Below are 18,845 nucleotides of genomic sequence, written 5' to 3' on the forward strand. Positions count from 1 at the left end.
AGTAGAAGGTTTCTACAGGTTTTTTAGTTTTTTTTTTCTCTTTTACACATTTTTCTGCGTGAAGGGCATGACTAACATAGTCCTCCAGAGTTCCAGTTGCTAGGCCTATGTAATGTTTGCTGACCCAACAACGTACTGCATCTTTTGATTGAGTTTCTTCTAAACCACTGTGAGCTTTAAACACTGTGGTCATTCTGATCCTTAATTCTTCGAATGGTTCATCTTCTTTTTGTTTAACTCTTCCTATTTTGGTGTAATTTCTTCGACATCTAAAACGTTGTGTAGTTTGGTCAGTTAGACCTCGTACACGGATGGTTAATTCTCCATCATTGTGAGGCAGAGGATGGCCTGACATAATGCTAATGACATAATGCCAATAATAAATAAATTTAATAAAATAAATAATAAATCTGATCCCAGTGCAGCCATCCAAACTTGTTGCATTTCCTGTCCATTTAAGTGGTACGATTGTCTAACGTTTTCCATACCTTGGACAAACTGAGTGACGTCCTCCTTATGGGAGGCCACTCCTTCTACAGCCTTTTTAACGTCATCTATGGTCCATGTTCTGTAAACCAGGATGGTTTGTGGCTGATTATCAGCCAAGTTTGGGTTTGCTACTTGAATCATTGGATATGCATCAGCTTCAGTAAGTGATGAGTTTATTGATGGTACAGACGGTCCTGGGGAAAGCAGCTTCTCCATCATTTTTGACCATGTATAATTTTTTCCTTTTGAACGAGTCGTTCGTGGTGTTTCCTCATATTGAGGTGGCGACTCGGTTGGTAGTTCTAGATAGCAATACGAGACCCTGAGGTCCATAAATATTGATATTGCTTGTTGCTGCTCTCGTATTGATGCTGATTGTAGCTGCTTTTATGATTCTATGACTGTGAAGTCCTTAGTTTTTAACTAGACTTTAAATTGTTTACATACAATCAAAAGTCCTTACAGCAGGTAAAAACACATTTTAAGATCAAAGTGGTCAATAAGCCACTGTGAACTCTTTCTGCTCAGTTTCTTCTTCTTTAAGTGCATCTAAAATACTTCTCTAGATTTAAATTCAGTAAAATGCTTCTGTGAAAAACTTTGACCTGATTTCTGCTACTTTAAAACGTTTGCACATTGAAACACCTTCATCCATGCCTTCATCATTTCTGTCCTCAAACAGGATTTTTAGTGTCATCATTCTGAAGATTTTTAAAGCAACGATGATATTTTATGTGTTTGTAGCAACACACTCTAGTTGAGAGAATAAGTGTGGCTTATTAAGGCCTACAAGTCCTCATTATACATATATATATTATATTATATTATATTATATTATATTATATTATATTATATTATATTATATTATATCATAATATACTATACCATACTAGAACATCATATTATATTATACTATACCATACCACATTATATTATATTAATGTTCAGACCTGTGCATAGATCAGGTAGATTCATTTTAGTTTTTTCTTTTATTGCATCTTGCAATGCGGTTATTCTCGGAGTATTTAGTCGGCCATCGAATCCATAAACTTTTATCCATTTATCTAGATATTTTATTTTATCGGGGCCCTGTTTTTCTATAAATTTCCAATCTTTAGACTGCAGTTGTTCTCTAGGATCGATTTTGCTTCCCCCTTTTCCCATTTTAGAGAATTTGGTCCAGTTTATTAACACCTGGGGTGTTCTAAAAACTGGGTTGTTTTCAGTAGGGCAGCGATCAAACTGCCTTTTGTGGTAACCCTCGCTTCAATTTTTTCGAGTGGAGAGTTCTTGCCTTTGCATCCACAAGAGGCTCGCTACTCACAATCCTACTGTTTTGGTATGAGATAAAACACCTAGTGGTATTTTAATCTCCACTTGCACACACAATCACTCACCTTTTTCAACACGGAATTTAAGCGTACGTACTGCAGGACTCCGACATCCTATCACTTATACTACGGAATTTAACTGCGCTAGTGGACTCCGCCGTCCTTTACTTTATCACGGAATTTCTCGGACTCCGCCGTCCTTCAGTACCTGCTAGTGCCTAGGATTTCCAGGGTTTGTTCTACGCGCAATGACCCTCAGTCATTCGCCAATTTTTAAGTAAAATTCCACTCACCACTGTCAGCCGTCGGATCCCAGCTGGCAGGCTGATCTCCAGTCCCGGAAAGGGTCTGAGAAACTCTCTCTAACAGAGTTTTGCCGTGGCCACGGTCTTTCCTGGATTTCACCGCACCTGCTGGAATCCTCAGGCGTGTTGGTATCCGGCTTGAAGGACCAAGTAAATGTCAGGTTCAGCAACCTAAAACATTCATAAACATTGCACAAAGAAGAGGAAGACAAGAGTTACTTTTTACTCGCGAGGAGAACAACAGAGATACGTTCAGTTACAATCTCCTACCGCTCTAAAGCGTACCTTGCCGTACCCTCTCTTTATTTCTTTAGGGTGGTCCCTGGTTACAGCAAAAGTTGCAGCACTAATGGGGAGGGGAAGACATAGCTGCAACTTCTCTAATGATACAAGCACTATCTTCTTCTTGGTGCATGTTTAATCGCTTCGACCTTGTCCTCAGGACTGTATGCTCCGTCTTCAATCTTATTTCTGTGGGGAGACGCACTTCCTGCATGTCACTGATGGCTCCGGGATGAAATCACGTCTCTCCACTTCTCCTTCCTGCAAAACAACTCTACAGACATATACTGTTGCACATTGGCCTACCTGGAGATTAATAGATACATAAACACTCAGAGTAAATATGGGATAACTTATGTACAATAATTCCAACACCCTTGTACACGCATATCAAGAAATATTTAACACTGCAGGTCATTGTCAAGTAGCCTATTTAGCCCTGATAAGGTTCTGCATAGGCGTAAAGCTCCTATAATATGAAAATATGCAGTCTATAGTAATAAAAAGTGTGGTTCTTATTACATATTAAAGGCCCGCTTAGAACACAACTTACAACTAAATTATTCAATAATGTGACCCAAAATAATGATTCAAGCAGATTTTATTCATGAAAAATTAGCTTCCAAGTTATTTTCGCCTGTCTTACCCATTCTGCGCTCTTTTCTTGTTGGGGGTCCAAGCGAAGCTGCAGGAACCCCATTGTTTTTGTTAGCGTAATTGGGGTCCAAGCAGCGAAGCTGCGTGGAACCAATTGTTTTTCTACGTTTTCTTATTATTGGGGGTCCAAGCAGCGAAACTGCAGGAACCCCATTGTTTTTGTTAGTGTTATTGGGGTCCAAGCAGCGAAGCTGCTGGAACCCATTGTGTTTCTACGTTTTTTAATTATCGGGGTCCAAGCAGCGAAGCTGCGAGGAACCCATTGTTTTTCTACATTTTCTTATTGGGGTCCAAGCAGCGAAGCAGGGGCGAAGGCGCAGTTTTCAAAGTGAGCTCATATCTGGGCAACGGTGTGACATATTGACATCACATTTGACAATATGGGTCCTGACCAGGTCCCAAGTGAACACTATGAATTTGGTGCCATTTTGCCTCTAAGGGGCGCTGTAATTAGAAAAACATGATTATTGCTCATATCTCTTGATGGGTTTATATTTGAAATTACTTTGTGACATCCACAGGTACTGTGGGGTGCCCCATTGATGGTTCATGCCAACTTTTTGTGTTAGCCGATCGAACAGGAAGTTTGCTCTTATTTCGGTGACGCTTTGACTTCTGAAGATGAAACTTGGTCGGACTCTTTGGGACTCCCTCTGAAATGCGCAATAAAAATTTGGTGTCATTCAGCCACTAGGTGGCGCTGTAATTAATAAATTGTGTTTAGTTTTGTGTTAGGATTTCAGAATAAATTTTCATGTCTACTGAAACTGTGGAATGTCCCCTTTCTGGATCTGGCAAAACGCAATTGCAAGAATTTGTCCGCCATATTGGATTTTGTCAAAAACCTTTAAAAACTTTCACGGGTTGCAAATTTCATCCGATTCTCACGAAAATCAGCACAGACTATCTTTAGACTGAGCCGCACAAAAGTTACTTAGTGGCATTTTCATTGTCCAATCCGTTTGCCTGCTACAGCCAATCAAAATTTCCGGCGGAGCCCCCAACCAGGAAGTCAGCTTGTATTTCCGCCAATCCTTGGCCCATTCACTAGAAACTTCTCATCTAGCCTTATGGCCCATGGCCGATATGCTTTTAAACCCCCCCCCCCCCCCCCCCCCCCTCCCCCCATTGCTGCATCTATATTTTTCCTTGTTTTTTGTGTGTATGTGTTTATATTACAGTGTATTGTGCTGTATACATTTTTTTTAAAAATGGTTACAATTTCCTTGGCAGTATGAGTGCAATGTGTGAGGTCAAACCTTGGAGGGTACTCTAACCGTAAAGTCCTATTTTTTCTTGTTTTTTTTTCAGTTTTATACACAATTGTATTCTGTTAGCTAGAAAAAAAAATAGTACAGTAACTATTGTGAATGAAGGACTGGGCTAAGACTGAGAGGTGGACATAAGGGATATTTCAATGGTCCTCTGCCATAGCGACAAAACATCTAAACATTTTGACTTGCAGTGCTCACACAATGCCAAAGGGACGATGCATTTTGGGGGCACTGACTGTTTATATGAGAAAGAAATTTAGTTTTGACACATGAGTGAACTGTTTTGGGAGAGATATGAGCTTTTGGAGGTGAACCATGGTGTTGTGCTGAACCATCCAGGTTATTTTGGCAAAAGCACCAAGAGTTTTAAGAACGTTCAGTCTCAACACTCAACACAGAGATATGAGCTTTTGCAAGTCAACTATGGTGTTGTGCTGAACTGTAAGACTGTTCTGCCAAATGATCTTAGAGTTTTAAGAATATAATTTCTGTTTCAAGAAATGAGCCAAACCAGTGGAAAAAAAAACCTTTAATACCTAACATAATTCTATCCTCAGTAGCCAATGGATATATTTCAAACTGTTCCTTTCTCAATATAATGCAGTACACCATCGCTAAGACCCACTATGAAATCAATGATGGATAATTTGTAGTGTTATACTTCAAAGAATCTTCTCTACATTTTTGTTGATGTAGAGAAGATTCTTTGAAGTATAATTGATAGTAGAACTGCTGTATTGGACTGCATTGATTAGAACAGGTGGACCTAATAAGTAGATTTTGACTATGCACATTTTTTGATGTGAAAGTTTATTCTGTACAAATTGAAACACATCCTTGTCTTTTTGAGCAGTGACAGAAGTTTCCTGGCTTCAACTGGTCTCAGGACAGAAAGGAGGTCACTCTCCTGCAGGTAGCTCAGGTCCTCCGGGTCTTCAACTTGTAACCTTTGCAGATGCTCCAGCAAAGGCTCAGGGTCTCTCAGTTTATGCATTGATTTCATGAAAGACAGAAGCGGACTCTCCATCATCCATGACTAGGAGGACTAGAAGGGATGAAAAATACTGTTACTGTTTAATCTTTCACACTCCAGATGACTTTGAGTCAACAATGCTATGCTTAAGTGAAATAACTCTTGTCCCACAAAGCTTGTACACAGGCAAGGGGTAATAATCTAGTTTCTGCTCAGGCTTCCAACATTTCATGCTCTGTCTTGCTTGTTTCACTTCATACAATACAAATGCTGGCACATAGGACACGTCATGAGGTGTAACAATAAATTATACATGCTGGTCCTGCATCACAAGCATGAGCTCAATCCGTCTGAATTCAAGTGCCTTACCTTGGTTTAAACACAGAAAGAGTCCATTTTGTACTGACTGACTTTCCACTGCACCTTGGTAGCTACTCAACATTGGGTTCTTTGACTAAGGTTTCTCCTACTGTGGAGCGCACTGCTTCACTGTACAGTTCAGTATGGAAAGGAGTGGAGTTCTTAACCACCAGTTTATGCCATGAAATCAACTCTCACCACTTATCTGCAGAGAGAAAGAAAAAAAATTAAGAATCATTTGCCAAAATCAAAATAAATGCTACTGGTTGTGAAATAGTCGACCTAAACTGTGTTAGCAGATCTCCCCTCAATAAACTAGAAGATGACCATTAGCTTATCTTTTACATATTTTTCAGTATTGTTTTGAATTTCATGTTGACCACTGCCTAGTGTCGCACCAAAATTAAAATTTGAAAAACCTTGAAAAAGGTCGCTCCTCCTATATTTTTGAGAGGCAAGAAGAAGATCAAACTATTTGTTTTAAAAAAGAGTAACTGGTTGAAATAAACCATTACCAAATCTCAGTATCATTTATAAAACATTTGTTCTCTCTTCTTTGGAGGAAAATCCACTTAAAATGTTTCACTAGCGACACCTGCAAGTGGAGGAGTAGGAGCAGTCTGTGTGGAAAGAAGACTTTGACATTTTGACACGTTCCATAAAATCCAGCTTCCTATCCTAGCCAGGATTCATGCCATTTCAAGTCACACAGTAAAGGTTATGGCCAAAAAACTTGTGAAAATGTAGAAGAGGGTTAATAATCGATTATTGTTCATTGTTGCAGCTCTAAACAAATGTTGTTTCTCTTTCTCTTCGCCTGTGTCAGCCAGTTAAAAAAAGTAAACGTAATGACTCACTGTTAAGTGCTTAGCTAACATTAGTGTAAATAAAAGAAAAAGTGTGTGGTGTGGCTGACTATTAACACTCATAGATATATATCTATGACTAACACTGGCACGTGAAGAAGAAGATGATGCCACCGCCGCCGCCGATACTTTTGTCACCATAGTTGTCTAACATTTCAATTAACGACTTGCTAGAGCTTTTGCCGAGTGAATAAAGTCAGAGGCATGGTGGTAAATAAAGCTAATACTACTCAGCTTCAGTTTGATACTTGCCTTCTGCATTCGTCCTTCCTCCAGCCTCGACATTAGCTGCTGTTTGCTCCAAGTTCCTGTGACCAAACGGGAACGGCTGCCTGGTAGTTGTTGACCTTGTTAAGCGTAACATCAAAGACAGATGTTCAGTGTCCGGAAGGATGTCAGCGCTTTTCACAGCACGTACTCCAATGTGGCGTTCACGTTTTTTTCTTTCTTTTTTTTGTGTGTTGTGCAGGGAGAAGGTGCAGCAGTAAAATGTCTCCTGAATACACTTGTTTTGTTCAGATATGCTGTGAAATAATTCAAGACATTGTGATTTACATTGGATTGTGTGTGTGTGTGTATATATATATTAGCCTACAGTGTTAAATAGTTATTTTACTATTGTTTTCTCAGTTATTTTAAATGATTTTTTAAAACTTTTATTAGAGTTTTAAAGTTGAATGTTACAGTTTGTTCCATTAAATAACAGACAAATATTTGTAAAATTGTCACAATTATTTGTGAACATATTTTAACAATAAATATATGTATTTCTAATGTTTTTTTGTAAAAGAACAGAAATATATATTGTGTTTTCACAGTTACAGTGATTTCACCTTAGTTTACATCACATTCTACTTTTGTAAATTAAATGGCATAAAAATACAGAAACGATCTGTAAAATAAACTGTAAAATTCTGCCATATTACATTTTGTTTTACAGTGCAGGCAAGATCTCTTTCTTTAAGAAGATTTCCAATTTTGGTGGAAAATCATCTATTGTTTCGTCCCTTTATCCTAAATTTACATAAGGGAGCATGTTATTGATTAGGTTCAAGAATTCTGAATGAAAGAAATTCAAGGCCAGCTCAACATCATCAAGGAGGGAGATTCGTTCCCACTCAATTTTGGACAAATCATGCAAAAAAGCCTGCTCAGGAAAAAGCTTAAAATCTCTTCTGGCTAAAATTCATGGTTTATTTTTGGGGAGTTTGGCATTCCTGATCACTGCAATGACACAGCAATCACTCAGATCGTTTCCGAAAACACCAACATCAGTATACCTGTGGCATTTGTTATTATAAGATCAAGGAGCGATGATCTTAATCGATTTAATGTTAGGCCGTGTTGGGCTGTCTTTTAATTGGCTTAGATTTAAAGAGTCACAGATAGATTTCAGGCCATCTGAGGCTGATGACAACCAATCAAGGTTTAGATCCCCCACTAACACGAGCTTAGCAGAGTTTAACCCTGAGACACAGTTATTTAAGGAACTTAGAGCCTCACTGCAAGCTGAGGGAGGCCTATAACAGCCCATGACTGTAAGGGACCGTCCCTGTTGAAAAACAAGTTTCAGTGCCAAAAATTTTAAGGAGAGGAGAGTAGTGTGAAATTAATTTTTTATATGAATGGTTACACCTCCACCTTTTTGGGACGATCACAGCGTAAAACATTGTATCCATTAATAGAGATAAAATAGAGATCGACTGATTTTTTTTAACCAAGTTTCAGGTAACACAAGAATATCAATCTCAGTTGTCTGTACCCAAATCTTAATTATATCGATTTTAGGGAGCAAGCTCCGGATGTTTAGATGTAAGATACCCAGGCCTGATCTAGCTCTGAATCAGGGGTATTAATATTTTTCAGAAAGGGGCCTGGGTTAGGCCTGAACATTGCCTGATGGTAAAAGGAGGAGAAGGATAAAACATTTTCATTTTATATTAGAAGTTAACTCCTTGTCATCAATATTGGAATTTACCAGATCAATGAGATTGCTATATACAGAGTGTATATAGCAATCTACAATTTTGGAGAAACTCAAAAGCATGAATTCTAAATAATAAATAATACATCTTAAATTGTGGCTATTCAGAAGATTAATGTTTTAGTAGTAGTAATGTAATTGAGTAAATCCACCCCAGTCACTGGATTTAAATGATATAAATATAATAATAATAATAAATATAATACATAAATTTTTTACATATTTGTCTGTAAAAATTTGTCTGTGTAAAATTCAGGTGATCCACATATGCCACATGAGATGCAGAACTGGACTATCAGGACTTCTCATCAGGGCAGAGAACACTATGAAAGACATCGCTACATCACCAATTGTTATTATAGCCCAGATGTGAAATAAATGTGACCCATAACTTCTAACAGAACTCTTTTTTTTTTTTTTTTTTCTTTTTTTTTTTAATTAAAGACATTAATCTCTAAATCATAAGAGTATTTAATATATTATATATTATAGTTTAGTCAGGACCAATGGCATCAAACCAGGAGCAAGGTCAATGTGTTGTGTGCTGCAGCTAGCACCTTGAATAGTGATTAGCCTAGCTCGGTAGCCTGAGCTAACCTGGTAGCACAGAGTTGGGTAGGCAGCTTTCAACATTCAGGCTGCTTTAGCTCTGCCCCTACACAACCCCCATATCTGTATTTGGAGTATCCAAGTGTGAGCGGAGTAAAGCTCATCCAACATGGCGACCTTAGGCTCCGCCCTCTTAGGACTTCATTTTTTCGAGGTTAAGAATCCAACGGGTGACTTCATGATAGGTTTGTCCATAGTATAAACAGTCGATGGCCTATCAGAGCTGTATATTAGAGAGAGTCTGACCAACTTAAATCATGAGTGCCATGTTTGCCACATCGGAGGGAAAATTCAAAGGTGTAAAGAAGCGGATGTGATATTTACGTCATATAATAGGGACATCGAGTTCTTCCATTTAATTTTCTGCTCCCTTAACTTTCTCTGTTTTTGTTTCTGTCCTGGCCAACAGATAGCGAACAAAATGAGTGATCCAGTCATTTGGTTTTAGGTTGCTTTACTGAATCTTCTCAGTTATTTTTTGTAAAACTGCAATACATATGAAATACACAAAATATTACAGTACAGATATATAAAGTATATCACTCATTACATTCCAGTAAACACACATTATCACACGAATGCTCCCATAGAAATGTAATCATAACATAAAATGCAGTAATTAAATTCAAATTCACCTATACAACACAAATGAAGCTCAACAATGATCTAAATTAGCCTCATGGTAATGGTTTTCCCCGTGTTTTCCTGACGCTGTGCTGCAGCCATAGTCTGAGCAGCGTGGCATATTTTAACTTAAAATCCAGTTTTATTCTCTGTTATTGCCACTTCTCAATGGGTGAATAGTGGCTAGATGTAACACACGGTGCCCATGAAACACATGACTAGCTCAGAACCAATCAGCATAGCGGGATAGCCCAGACAGTCCATTAGCCTATGCCAAAAGCCAGCCCTGTTCAGACACACAGACAGCGAGACTCAGTCCTGCAAGTTGGCGTCACTAAACATGTCTCAGAAAACACACTGCACACGCAGCTTTATCAGTGCTAAAAAGAGAACAGCTACTGCAGCAAAAAGAAGCATGAGGAAGTACAAATTCTAAACTTTTTACCTGCATGGTTTTGGAAATTTAAGTTAGAAAATTAACTGACTTGTGGCCTGTATCATTAAATGAGGCAGCATTTAAGGATCACAAAAATACTTGTGCACATAGTGCTCTGACCCCAAATAACCACTGGACATACCATATTATCAGTGTCCCCTTTTGTTTTTTCATTTGTGGTGCTTCTGATCATATGATTTTTTTCTCCAGGCCTTTTAGAAATTTCTCCAGTGGAGAGAGGAGTGGTGACTCTGTTTGGGGTGCGAAGCAGTCTCTTCATTGCCATGAATGACAGAGGAAAACTGTATGGCTCGGTAAGAACTGTTTATCATCATGAAATTAAAACTCACATCACTTAAATTTTCATTATTTTCCAAATACAAACTTGTGATGCAATTGTGTTGAATTAGCCACAAGTGTTGCACCACTCCATATCCCATGCTTTGACCTGTTCACTGAGGTTTTAAATAACTTTACCCATTAAATTACTGGAAATGCTGTAAAACTGGCTTATGCCAAGTCAAGAGGTATCTTGCTGTGTAGCCTACTGCAATTTTATAACACATGTCAGTGAAGTTTAATCTATAGTCACATATCATCTCCAGATCCTATGCCGTAACATGAATCTAACTACACATTGCAGCAATGAAGGTGGTAATATCTGTGATTATTTGAGTGATTATTAGAGTTGAACCGGATACTCGGCTGAAACGAATATGCGGTACGGATCGAGCACTTTTGCCGAATACGAGTATTATACGAGGCGCCGCGCCCCACCCCTCCACACACACACACACACACACACTCACACTCATACACCTAGTGTGGATACAAATAAAATTTTAAAAAATCACACTGATATAAAAATTAAATGTTAAAAAAAGAAAGTTATGTTGACTATGAAACTCTTGTCAATTACGTTTTACTTGATAATTGTAATAGCATGTGTTGTATTCATTGTTGCAAAAACTTGTTCTGTAAATAGTTTGTTTGCTATTGTGTTTAAAACCACAATTTCAGATCAACCCATATCAATTGCATGCTTAAAATAACATACCGGTTAAAGCTCGCCCACAAACAAAACCCAATCCACTTCTGGGTTAAATCCCTCCCACCAAGTACAGATATGGATGATGGAAGATTTCTTTGGACATTGATGAAGGTAGTTTGGAAGAAACAGGTCATTCCCAAGGCATGGCGTAGAGCAGGGAGGATTTTCATTTCAAAAGATGAGGGCTCAGTAGATATAAGTCAGTTTAGACCGATCAGTTTGCTTAATGTTGAGGGGAAGGTCTTCTTCAGTATTGTGGCACAGAGGCTGTCCAGGTACTTGGAGGAAAATGGCTTGATTGATACATCGGTGCAAAAGCCTGGAATCCCCGGCTTTTCTGGATACTTAGAGCACACCAGTATGATGTGGCACCAAATTCAGTTAGCAAAGCGAGAAAAGAGAGACTTGCATGCTGTATTTCCAGACTTGGCTAATGTGTTTGGTTCAGTTCCTCACAGTTTGTTATGGGAAGCTTTTCATTTTTTTAGAGTTCCAGGCAGTATGAAAGGCCTAGTCAAAGCATATTTTGCAGATATACAGCTCTGCTTTACCACAGCAGAGTATACTACAGCATGGCAGCTGCATGGAGGGCTTCGCCTCCCCCCAATTAGGGCCTACATGGATGACTCCATGTACTACCAGACTGCTGGATAAGTTAAACAGCAACTTGCAGTGGGCTAGGATGAAGGTGAAGCTGAGTAAGTCTAGGAGTATCTCAGTTGTTAAAGGAAAGGTATTAACCCTAACCCTAACCCTAACCCTAACCCTATAAATGAGGATGTGATTCCCACAGTGCTAGAGAAGCCAGTGAAGAGTCTGGGAAGGTGGTATGACGCAAGTCTCAGTGATGTAGCACAGTTTGAGGGACTGAGACAAGAAATGATTCAAGGCATTTCAAGCATAGACCGGTCAGGGCTCTCAGGAAAGCTGAGATTATATGCAATTTGGGTTATTGCCCCGACTAATGTGGCCACTGACAGTGTATGAGATCCCTCTGACAAAGGTTGAAAAGCTTGAAAGGATGATTAACTCATCAATTAGGTGATGGCTTGGTGTCCCACACTGCTTAAGCGATGCAGCCTTGTAAGGGAAATGCATACTGGAGCTCCCAGTAACTAGTCTAACAGAGGAGTTTAAGTGTGCTAAGGCTAGACTGTAGATGGCTCTTGCTCAGTTGAAAGATCCAGTAGTCAGGCGGACAGCCCCCACGGTTAAAACAGGGAGGAAGTGGAACCCGAGAGATGCGGTTCAGGAAGCACAGGCTGCCCTCAGGCTTAGGGATATCATGGGGTATGAGCAGCAAGGGCGTGGAGGCCTGGGACTGTGAGCAGGGAAACCTCTGTGGAGGAAGGCATCCACAGCGGAAAAGAGGAAGATGGTAGTGGAATAAATTCATAGGCAAGAGGAGGCAAAGAGATGCACTAAGGCAGTGTCGCAGGCTAAGCAAGGACAGTGGGTGAACTGGGAGAGTTCAGAGAAAAGGAAGGTGTCGTGGAGAGAGCTGTGGAGCATTGAGGCTAGTAGGATTAGATTTATGATAAGGGCCATTTATGATGTGCTGCCATCTCCCCAAAACCTAAACCAGTGGTTAGGGGAGGATGCTGCCTACCCACTTTGTTCTTGTGTACGTACGCTTAGCCACATTGTGACAGGTTGCAGGGTTTGCCTCTCCCAAGGGAGATACACCTGGCATCACAGCCAGGTTCTGAAATGCTTAGCAGCTGCAATTGAGGAAAGACGGATTGAAGCAAATTCCTCATCTGCGAGAAAGGAGATTAAGCATAATATGTTTGTTCAGGAGAGAGATAAGGCCAGACCAGCGAGATGCAGGCATAATGCAGGGCAGTTAAGTGTGGGCGGAGCCTGGGAGCTGAGGACCGACTTAGATGGCGCCCTGAGCTTTCCACAACAGATAACTGTGACCCTCAAAAGACCGGATTAGCTGTTGTGGTCTGAGAGAGAAAGGATAGTGTATTTTGTGGAATTAACTAATCCGTGGGAAGACAGAGTTGAAGAGGCGAATGAGCGCAAGAGAGATAGATACGCAGATAGATTCCGCATCGGAAGTGGAGCAGCGAGGCTGGAGCACCCGGGTGCGCCCAGTGGAGGTCAGCTGCTGTGGATTTGTTGCGAAATCCGCCATTGCTCTCCTGTGTGAATTGGGCATTCAGGATAAAGAACAGAGGGTTGCTGTAATGAGTATGTCCCTGACAGCGGAGTGAGCGAGTCAGTGATTGTGGCTACGGAGGAAGCACGCTAACTGGGGAGCATGCTAAATGTAAGGCTAGCTATGTACTGTCAATAGGTAGCAGTTGTAGCAAGATTAATCTAATCTGTTGGTTGAAAGGCACAGGGTGGCATGGTGGCTGCATTAAGGGGGGTGAGTCTGGGACGCTGGAGCTCACTGTTAAGCCTTCTTGAGGTGTTGTGGGCCTAACTTAACGACACATTGGTGAAGGGAGGTGCCCACTTGAAAACCCCAATGATGTGCTGCAGACTGCCTACTGTTGCTAGTTAGGCTTGTTTGCTGGCGTTTTCTTGTGTGTAACTTCTGATTTTGGCAGAGGTGAGGAATGTTAGGCTAGGCTAATTATATCTCGTTTCTGACATATGCAGAAGGAAGAGATGTCTGGTCCGAGTGTAGTCGCATTCCCATCATTTCTATTATCTACTGCTGGTGGCTAGGCTAATTAGTTGGTGTTTTATTTCTGTGGCTAGGCTAATTGTATCTCGTTTCTGACATAGGCAAAAGGAAGAGATGTCTGGTAGTCCCATTCCCATCCCTCTACGTTCCCCACCCTCTACATTCCTACATTCGTCACGTGAGTAAGCGTATTGCATCACTTCCCGATTCTGCACCGCTGCTGTGTGTGCTTGTACTGTTTTTAGCTCCGTTAAAATCACGTAAACGTTTTCCGTATAAGTGGTGAAACTCGTGTTTTGAGTTTACCCAACCACCTGTCCTCTGTACCACCTTGTTAATCTCACGTCTCTTCTCAGTTTAATCAGCTTTGGTGTATTCAGCGGTTAACTATGGCTACTTTCTCTCCCTCTGCTTCTCCTTCTCTCTCCTGCTGGTCTTGCCACATGTTTAGCTACTCCTCTGCCTCCTTTAGTGGTAATGGTACCTGTAATAAATGTAGTTTATTTGTAGCTTTGGAGGCGAAGCTCTCTGAATTGGAAGCACGGCTCCGCACCATGCAAAACCCAATAGCTAGCCAGAGTTCTGTAGCTGGTGGGGGCCGACCACGCGCAGCTCCAGTTAGCATAGCTCCTGCTAGCTGTCCCCCTGCAGCTCCCGAGCAGCTGGGAAATCAGGGCGGCCGGGTGACGGTACGAAGGAAGCATAGTTTCACCCGGCCCACAGAGCACCACCAACCGCTTCACGTTTCGAACAGATTTTCCCCACTCGGCAACACACCCGCTGAGAAGCCAACTCTGGTAATTGGCGACTCTATTTTGCGGAACGTGAAGTTAGAGAAACCAGCGACCATAGTTAGATGCATTCCAGGGGCCAGAGCAGGCGACACCAAATCTTATCTGAAACTGTTGGCTAAGGCTAAGGCTAAGTATGGTACAATTGTTATTCACGTCGGCAGTAATGACCAACGGTTATGCCAATCGGAGGTCACTAAACTTAATGTTGAATCGGTGTGTAAGTTTGCTAAAACTATGTCAGACTCCATAGTTTTCTCTGGTCCCCTGCCTAATCTGACCAGTGACAATATGTATAGTTGCATGTCGTCATTCCACCGCTGGTTATCTAGTTGGTGTCCAGCCAACAACGTGGCCTACGTTGATACTTGGAACTCTGGGGAAAGCCTGGTCTGACTAGACGAGATGGAGTTCACCCCACTTTGACGGGTGCTTCTCTTATCTCTAGGAATTTGGCCGATTTTATTAACACCCCAAAACCATGACAACCCAGAGTTCAGCCCGGGTGGCAGAGTTGCAGTCTTACACACCTCTCTGCCGCTTCTGTGGTACTGTCTCACATTCCATAACTTTCCCAAACTCCATAGATGTGCTGTCTGGTCCCTGCTGTTTTAAATGGAAAAATAACTATAGAGTTATTCATAGGAAACTTATCCAAATCAACACAAATTTACTAGTACAACAGAGCAATAAGAAAATTAAATGTGATCTTTTGAATGTCAGGTCTCTCCCATCTAAATCACTTTTAGTGACCGATTTGATAACTGATCATCAGATTGATCTCTTTAGTTTGACTGACCGTTTAAATGTTTTTAATACTGATTTGCAAATTGTTCAACTGTACATAGTTTTTTTTTCACACAGTAATTCATATTGACATGCTAGTGCAGCATATACATATATACACTTCCACAAATATCTACATATTTTCTTGCACTGTAGATTCTGGTGATTTTGTTGTGTTATGTTGATGTCTGTTTATGTTTGTGGACAAGCTAATGGATACTCGAATTTCCCCCAGGGGATAAATAAAGTATTTTTCTATTCTTCTGTTCTATTCTATGTCAGACCATGAAAAGTGAGGGTCTTCTAGGAATGTCTGGTGGAAGAACCTGTCAAGATGGACCTCTGACAGAGCTTCAACCATGTCCCTGGGGCAGTGGGGAGCACTGGGTCTGAATGGGCCATGTTCCGCTCTGCCATTGTTGAGGTGGTTGTTGCAAGATGCAGCTATGAGGTCGCTGGTGCTGGTCAAGGCAATTAACCCAACAATCGATGGTGGACACCAGAGGTGAGGCAAGCCGTCAGGCTGAAGAAGGAGGCCTACAGGGCGTGGTTGGTCTGTGGGTCTCCAGAAGCAGCTGACGGGTAACTAAGCAGCCCGCAGCCACTGAGGCAAAAACTCACATGTGGGAGAAGTTCGGTGAGGCTATGGAATAAGATTATCGGTCAGCTTTGAAAAGATTCTGGCAAACCGTCCAGCTCCTCAGGGGTGGTAGGCAGCAATTCAGGAGCTGCTGACATTAACTGGAGCTATTGTCGGGTGGTGGAAGGAATGGCTTTATAACCTTTGAACCTCAGATCAAGGAGGACCAGCACTTTACCCTCGCTAGGGCGCTGGAGGGGGGTTGCCCAACTGGTCCACATGTTTTGCGGATTTGAAGAAGGCTTACATTGTCACGACCCATCGGCCATGAGCTGACTACTTTGGGCTGCTGGTGGACGTGGTTTGGGCAAATCCAGACGACACACCTGATACTCATCTCACCTGCACTCCGGTTCCTCGTTACCTAATCAACTCCCCTATAAAAGACCAGTCCGACCTTCCAGTCCCCATCAGATCGTCGCATTTGCTCGAATGAGACACGCCAGAAAACCTGAATTTAACATTCGTAAACCTGGAATGGCGAAATTCGCCATTGAATACCGGACCCTGGCAGCAGAGAGTGGGTGGAATGGGGCTTCCCTGCCGTCAGCATTTGTGAACGGGCTAACTGAAATGTTAAAGGATGAATTAGTATCCCACCCTGAACCTGAAGGTTTGGACGAATTAATTTCATTAACCATTCGGATAGACAATCGTTTCCGTGAGCGGTGGAGGGAGAAGCGGCGTACTTCGGGCGGTGACGTCACGCCTCCTCGGAGGGAGCATTCCCCAGCCCCAGTAAGATCTCGCTTCGCTTCCAATATTGTTCCGCCACAGGAACCGGGAACACGAGAGGAGAACCATGGGGGCGAACCTATGCAGCTAGGACGGAACCAGCTGAGCACAGGGGAACGGGAGCGACGGAGGGCTAACAACGCCTGCCTCTACTGTGGAGGGCCGGGTGACTACCTTGCCACCTGCCCGAGCCGACCGTTAGGGCTCGCTAGCCAGGGGAAGCATCCTAGCGAGCCGAGCCGGTATACCTCTGTCTTCCCGTCCCCGAACCCAGTTACATGCCACCCTCAGTTGGAAGGACCAGACACTAGAGCTTCTAGCCATCATAGATTCTGGAGCGGATGAGAGCTTCCTGGACACCAGGTTGGTTAAACAGCTGGGGCTGCCTACCGAGCTACTAGAGGAGCCACTGGAAGCTAACACTCTCGACGGGAGGCTACTGGCTCGAATCAACACCCGCACCTGCCCACTCCAGCTCCAGTTGTCAGGTAATCACTTCGAACAAATTTCCTTGTTTGTCATTGATTCTCCGTTTATACCTCTTGTTTTGGGGCACTCCTGGCTGTCTATTCATAACCCTCACATTGACTGGACTGCAGCCAAAATAAAGAACTGGAGCCCCAACTGTTCAGCCCGTTGTGTGCGATCTGCTCTGCCTCCTTCTGTAACCCTCCCGAAACCCGAACCAGTGGCACCGGACTTGTCGTTAGTACCAGCCGAATACCATGGGATTTCTGAGGTATTTTGCAAACAACAGGCTCTCTCCCTAACCCTGCATCAACCATATGACTGCGCTATCAACCTGCTACCAGGAGCTACATATCCCCGTAGCCGTCTTTATGACATCTCTCGACCTGAACGGGCGGAGTATGGAGGAGTATATCCACAATTCCCTGGCAGCAGGGATCATCCGTCCTTCCTCTTCACCTCTGGGAGCCGGCTTTTTCTTCGTGGGCAAGAAGGACGGAACACTCAGGCCGTGCATCAACTTCAGAGGGCTGAACGAAATTATGGTAAAGAACAAGTATCCCCTCCCTCTCATGAACTCTGCTTTTGAATCTCTCCAGGGAGCAACAATCTTTTTCTAATATAGACCTGCGCAACGCCTACCACCTGATCCGGATCCGTGAGGGCGATGAGTGGAAAACTGCCTTCAACACTCCCCTGGGACACTTTGAGTATCTCGTCATGCCTTTTGGCCTCACCAACACCCCCACAGTATTTCAGTGTCTGATTAACGATGTGCTGAGAGATATGCTGGGCAGATTCATTTTTGTCTATCTCGATGACATTCTCATCTTTTCTCAGAGCCAAGCAGAGCACATCAGGTCCTCCAGCGGCTGCTGGAGAACCGGCTATTCGTCAAGGCAGAGAAATGTGAGTTCCACGCATCCACTATCACATCCCTCGGCCATATCATAGCCCAAGGTCAGGTGAGGATGGACCCCGAAAAGGTGAGAGTGGTCATGGATTGGCCCAAGCCTGAAAGTAGAAAGCAGCTGCAGAGATTCTTGGGGTTTGCTAATTTCTATAGATGCTTCATTAGAAATTACAGCCACATTACTGCACCCTTGACCGTTCTTACCTCCCCTGCCAGACCGTTTCACTGGTCCTCGGAAGCTGAAGGAGCCTTCGTGGAGCTGAAGAAGCGATTCACCTCAGCTCCAATCCTCACCCAGCCAGACTCTTCTCGACAGTTTGTAGTTGAGATTGACGCCTCGGACGTGGGAGCTGTCCTGTCTCAGCGATCCCCTGAGTATAAGAAACTGCATCCCTGTGCCTTTCTTTCCCATCGCTTGTCTTCCACAGAGAGAAACTACGATGTTGGTAACCGGGAGCTACTGGCGGTCAAATTGGCACTCGAGGAATGGAGACACTGGCTGGAGGGCGCCGAGCAACCGTTCGTGGTTTGGACCGACCATAAGAACCTTGAATATATCCACACCGCTAAACGGCTTAACCCTCGCCAAGCCAGGTGGGCCCTATTCTTTGGCCGTTTCAATTTTGC

At 42.6% G+C, this 18,845-nt stretch overlaps 1 protein-coding gene and 1 long non-coding RNA gene across 2 annotated transcripts in view; one reads left to right on the forward strand and one right to left on the reverse strand.

Moving 5' to 3' along the window:
* LOC125008510 (fibroblast growth factor 4A-like) overlaps positions 1 to 18,845 on the forward strand; it is a 64,490-nt gene that overhangs the window by 29,935 nt on the left and 15,710 nt on the right. The window contains exon 2 of the mRNA XM_047585786.1: positions 10,401 to 10,504. Within this exon, the coding sequence (XP_047441742.1) occupies positions 10,401 to 10,504 (104 nt within the window). The remainder of the gene's footprint in view (positions 1 to 10,400; positions 10,505 to 18,845) is intronic.
* Positions 1,500 to 2,825, reverse strand: LOC125007699. Its single transcript, XR_007112764.1, has 2 exons — positions 2,411 to 2,825; positions 1,500 to 2,296 (listed from the first exon to the last, which is right to left on the reverse strand). It is a non-coding gene; the product is annotated as an uncharacterized LOC125007699 (long non-coding RNA).

This window comes from Mugil cephalus, chromosome 5 (assembly GCF_022458985.1).
Source record: "Mugil cephalus isolate CIBA_MC_2020 chromosome 5, CIBA_Mcephalus_1.1, whole genome shotgun sequence".
NCBI classification, from domain to species: domain Eukaryota; kingdom Metazoa; phylum Chordata; class Actinopteri; order Mugiliformes; family Mugilidae; genus Mugil; species Mugil cephalus.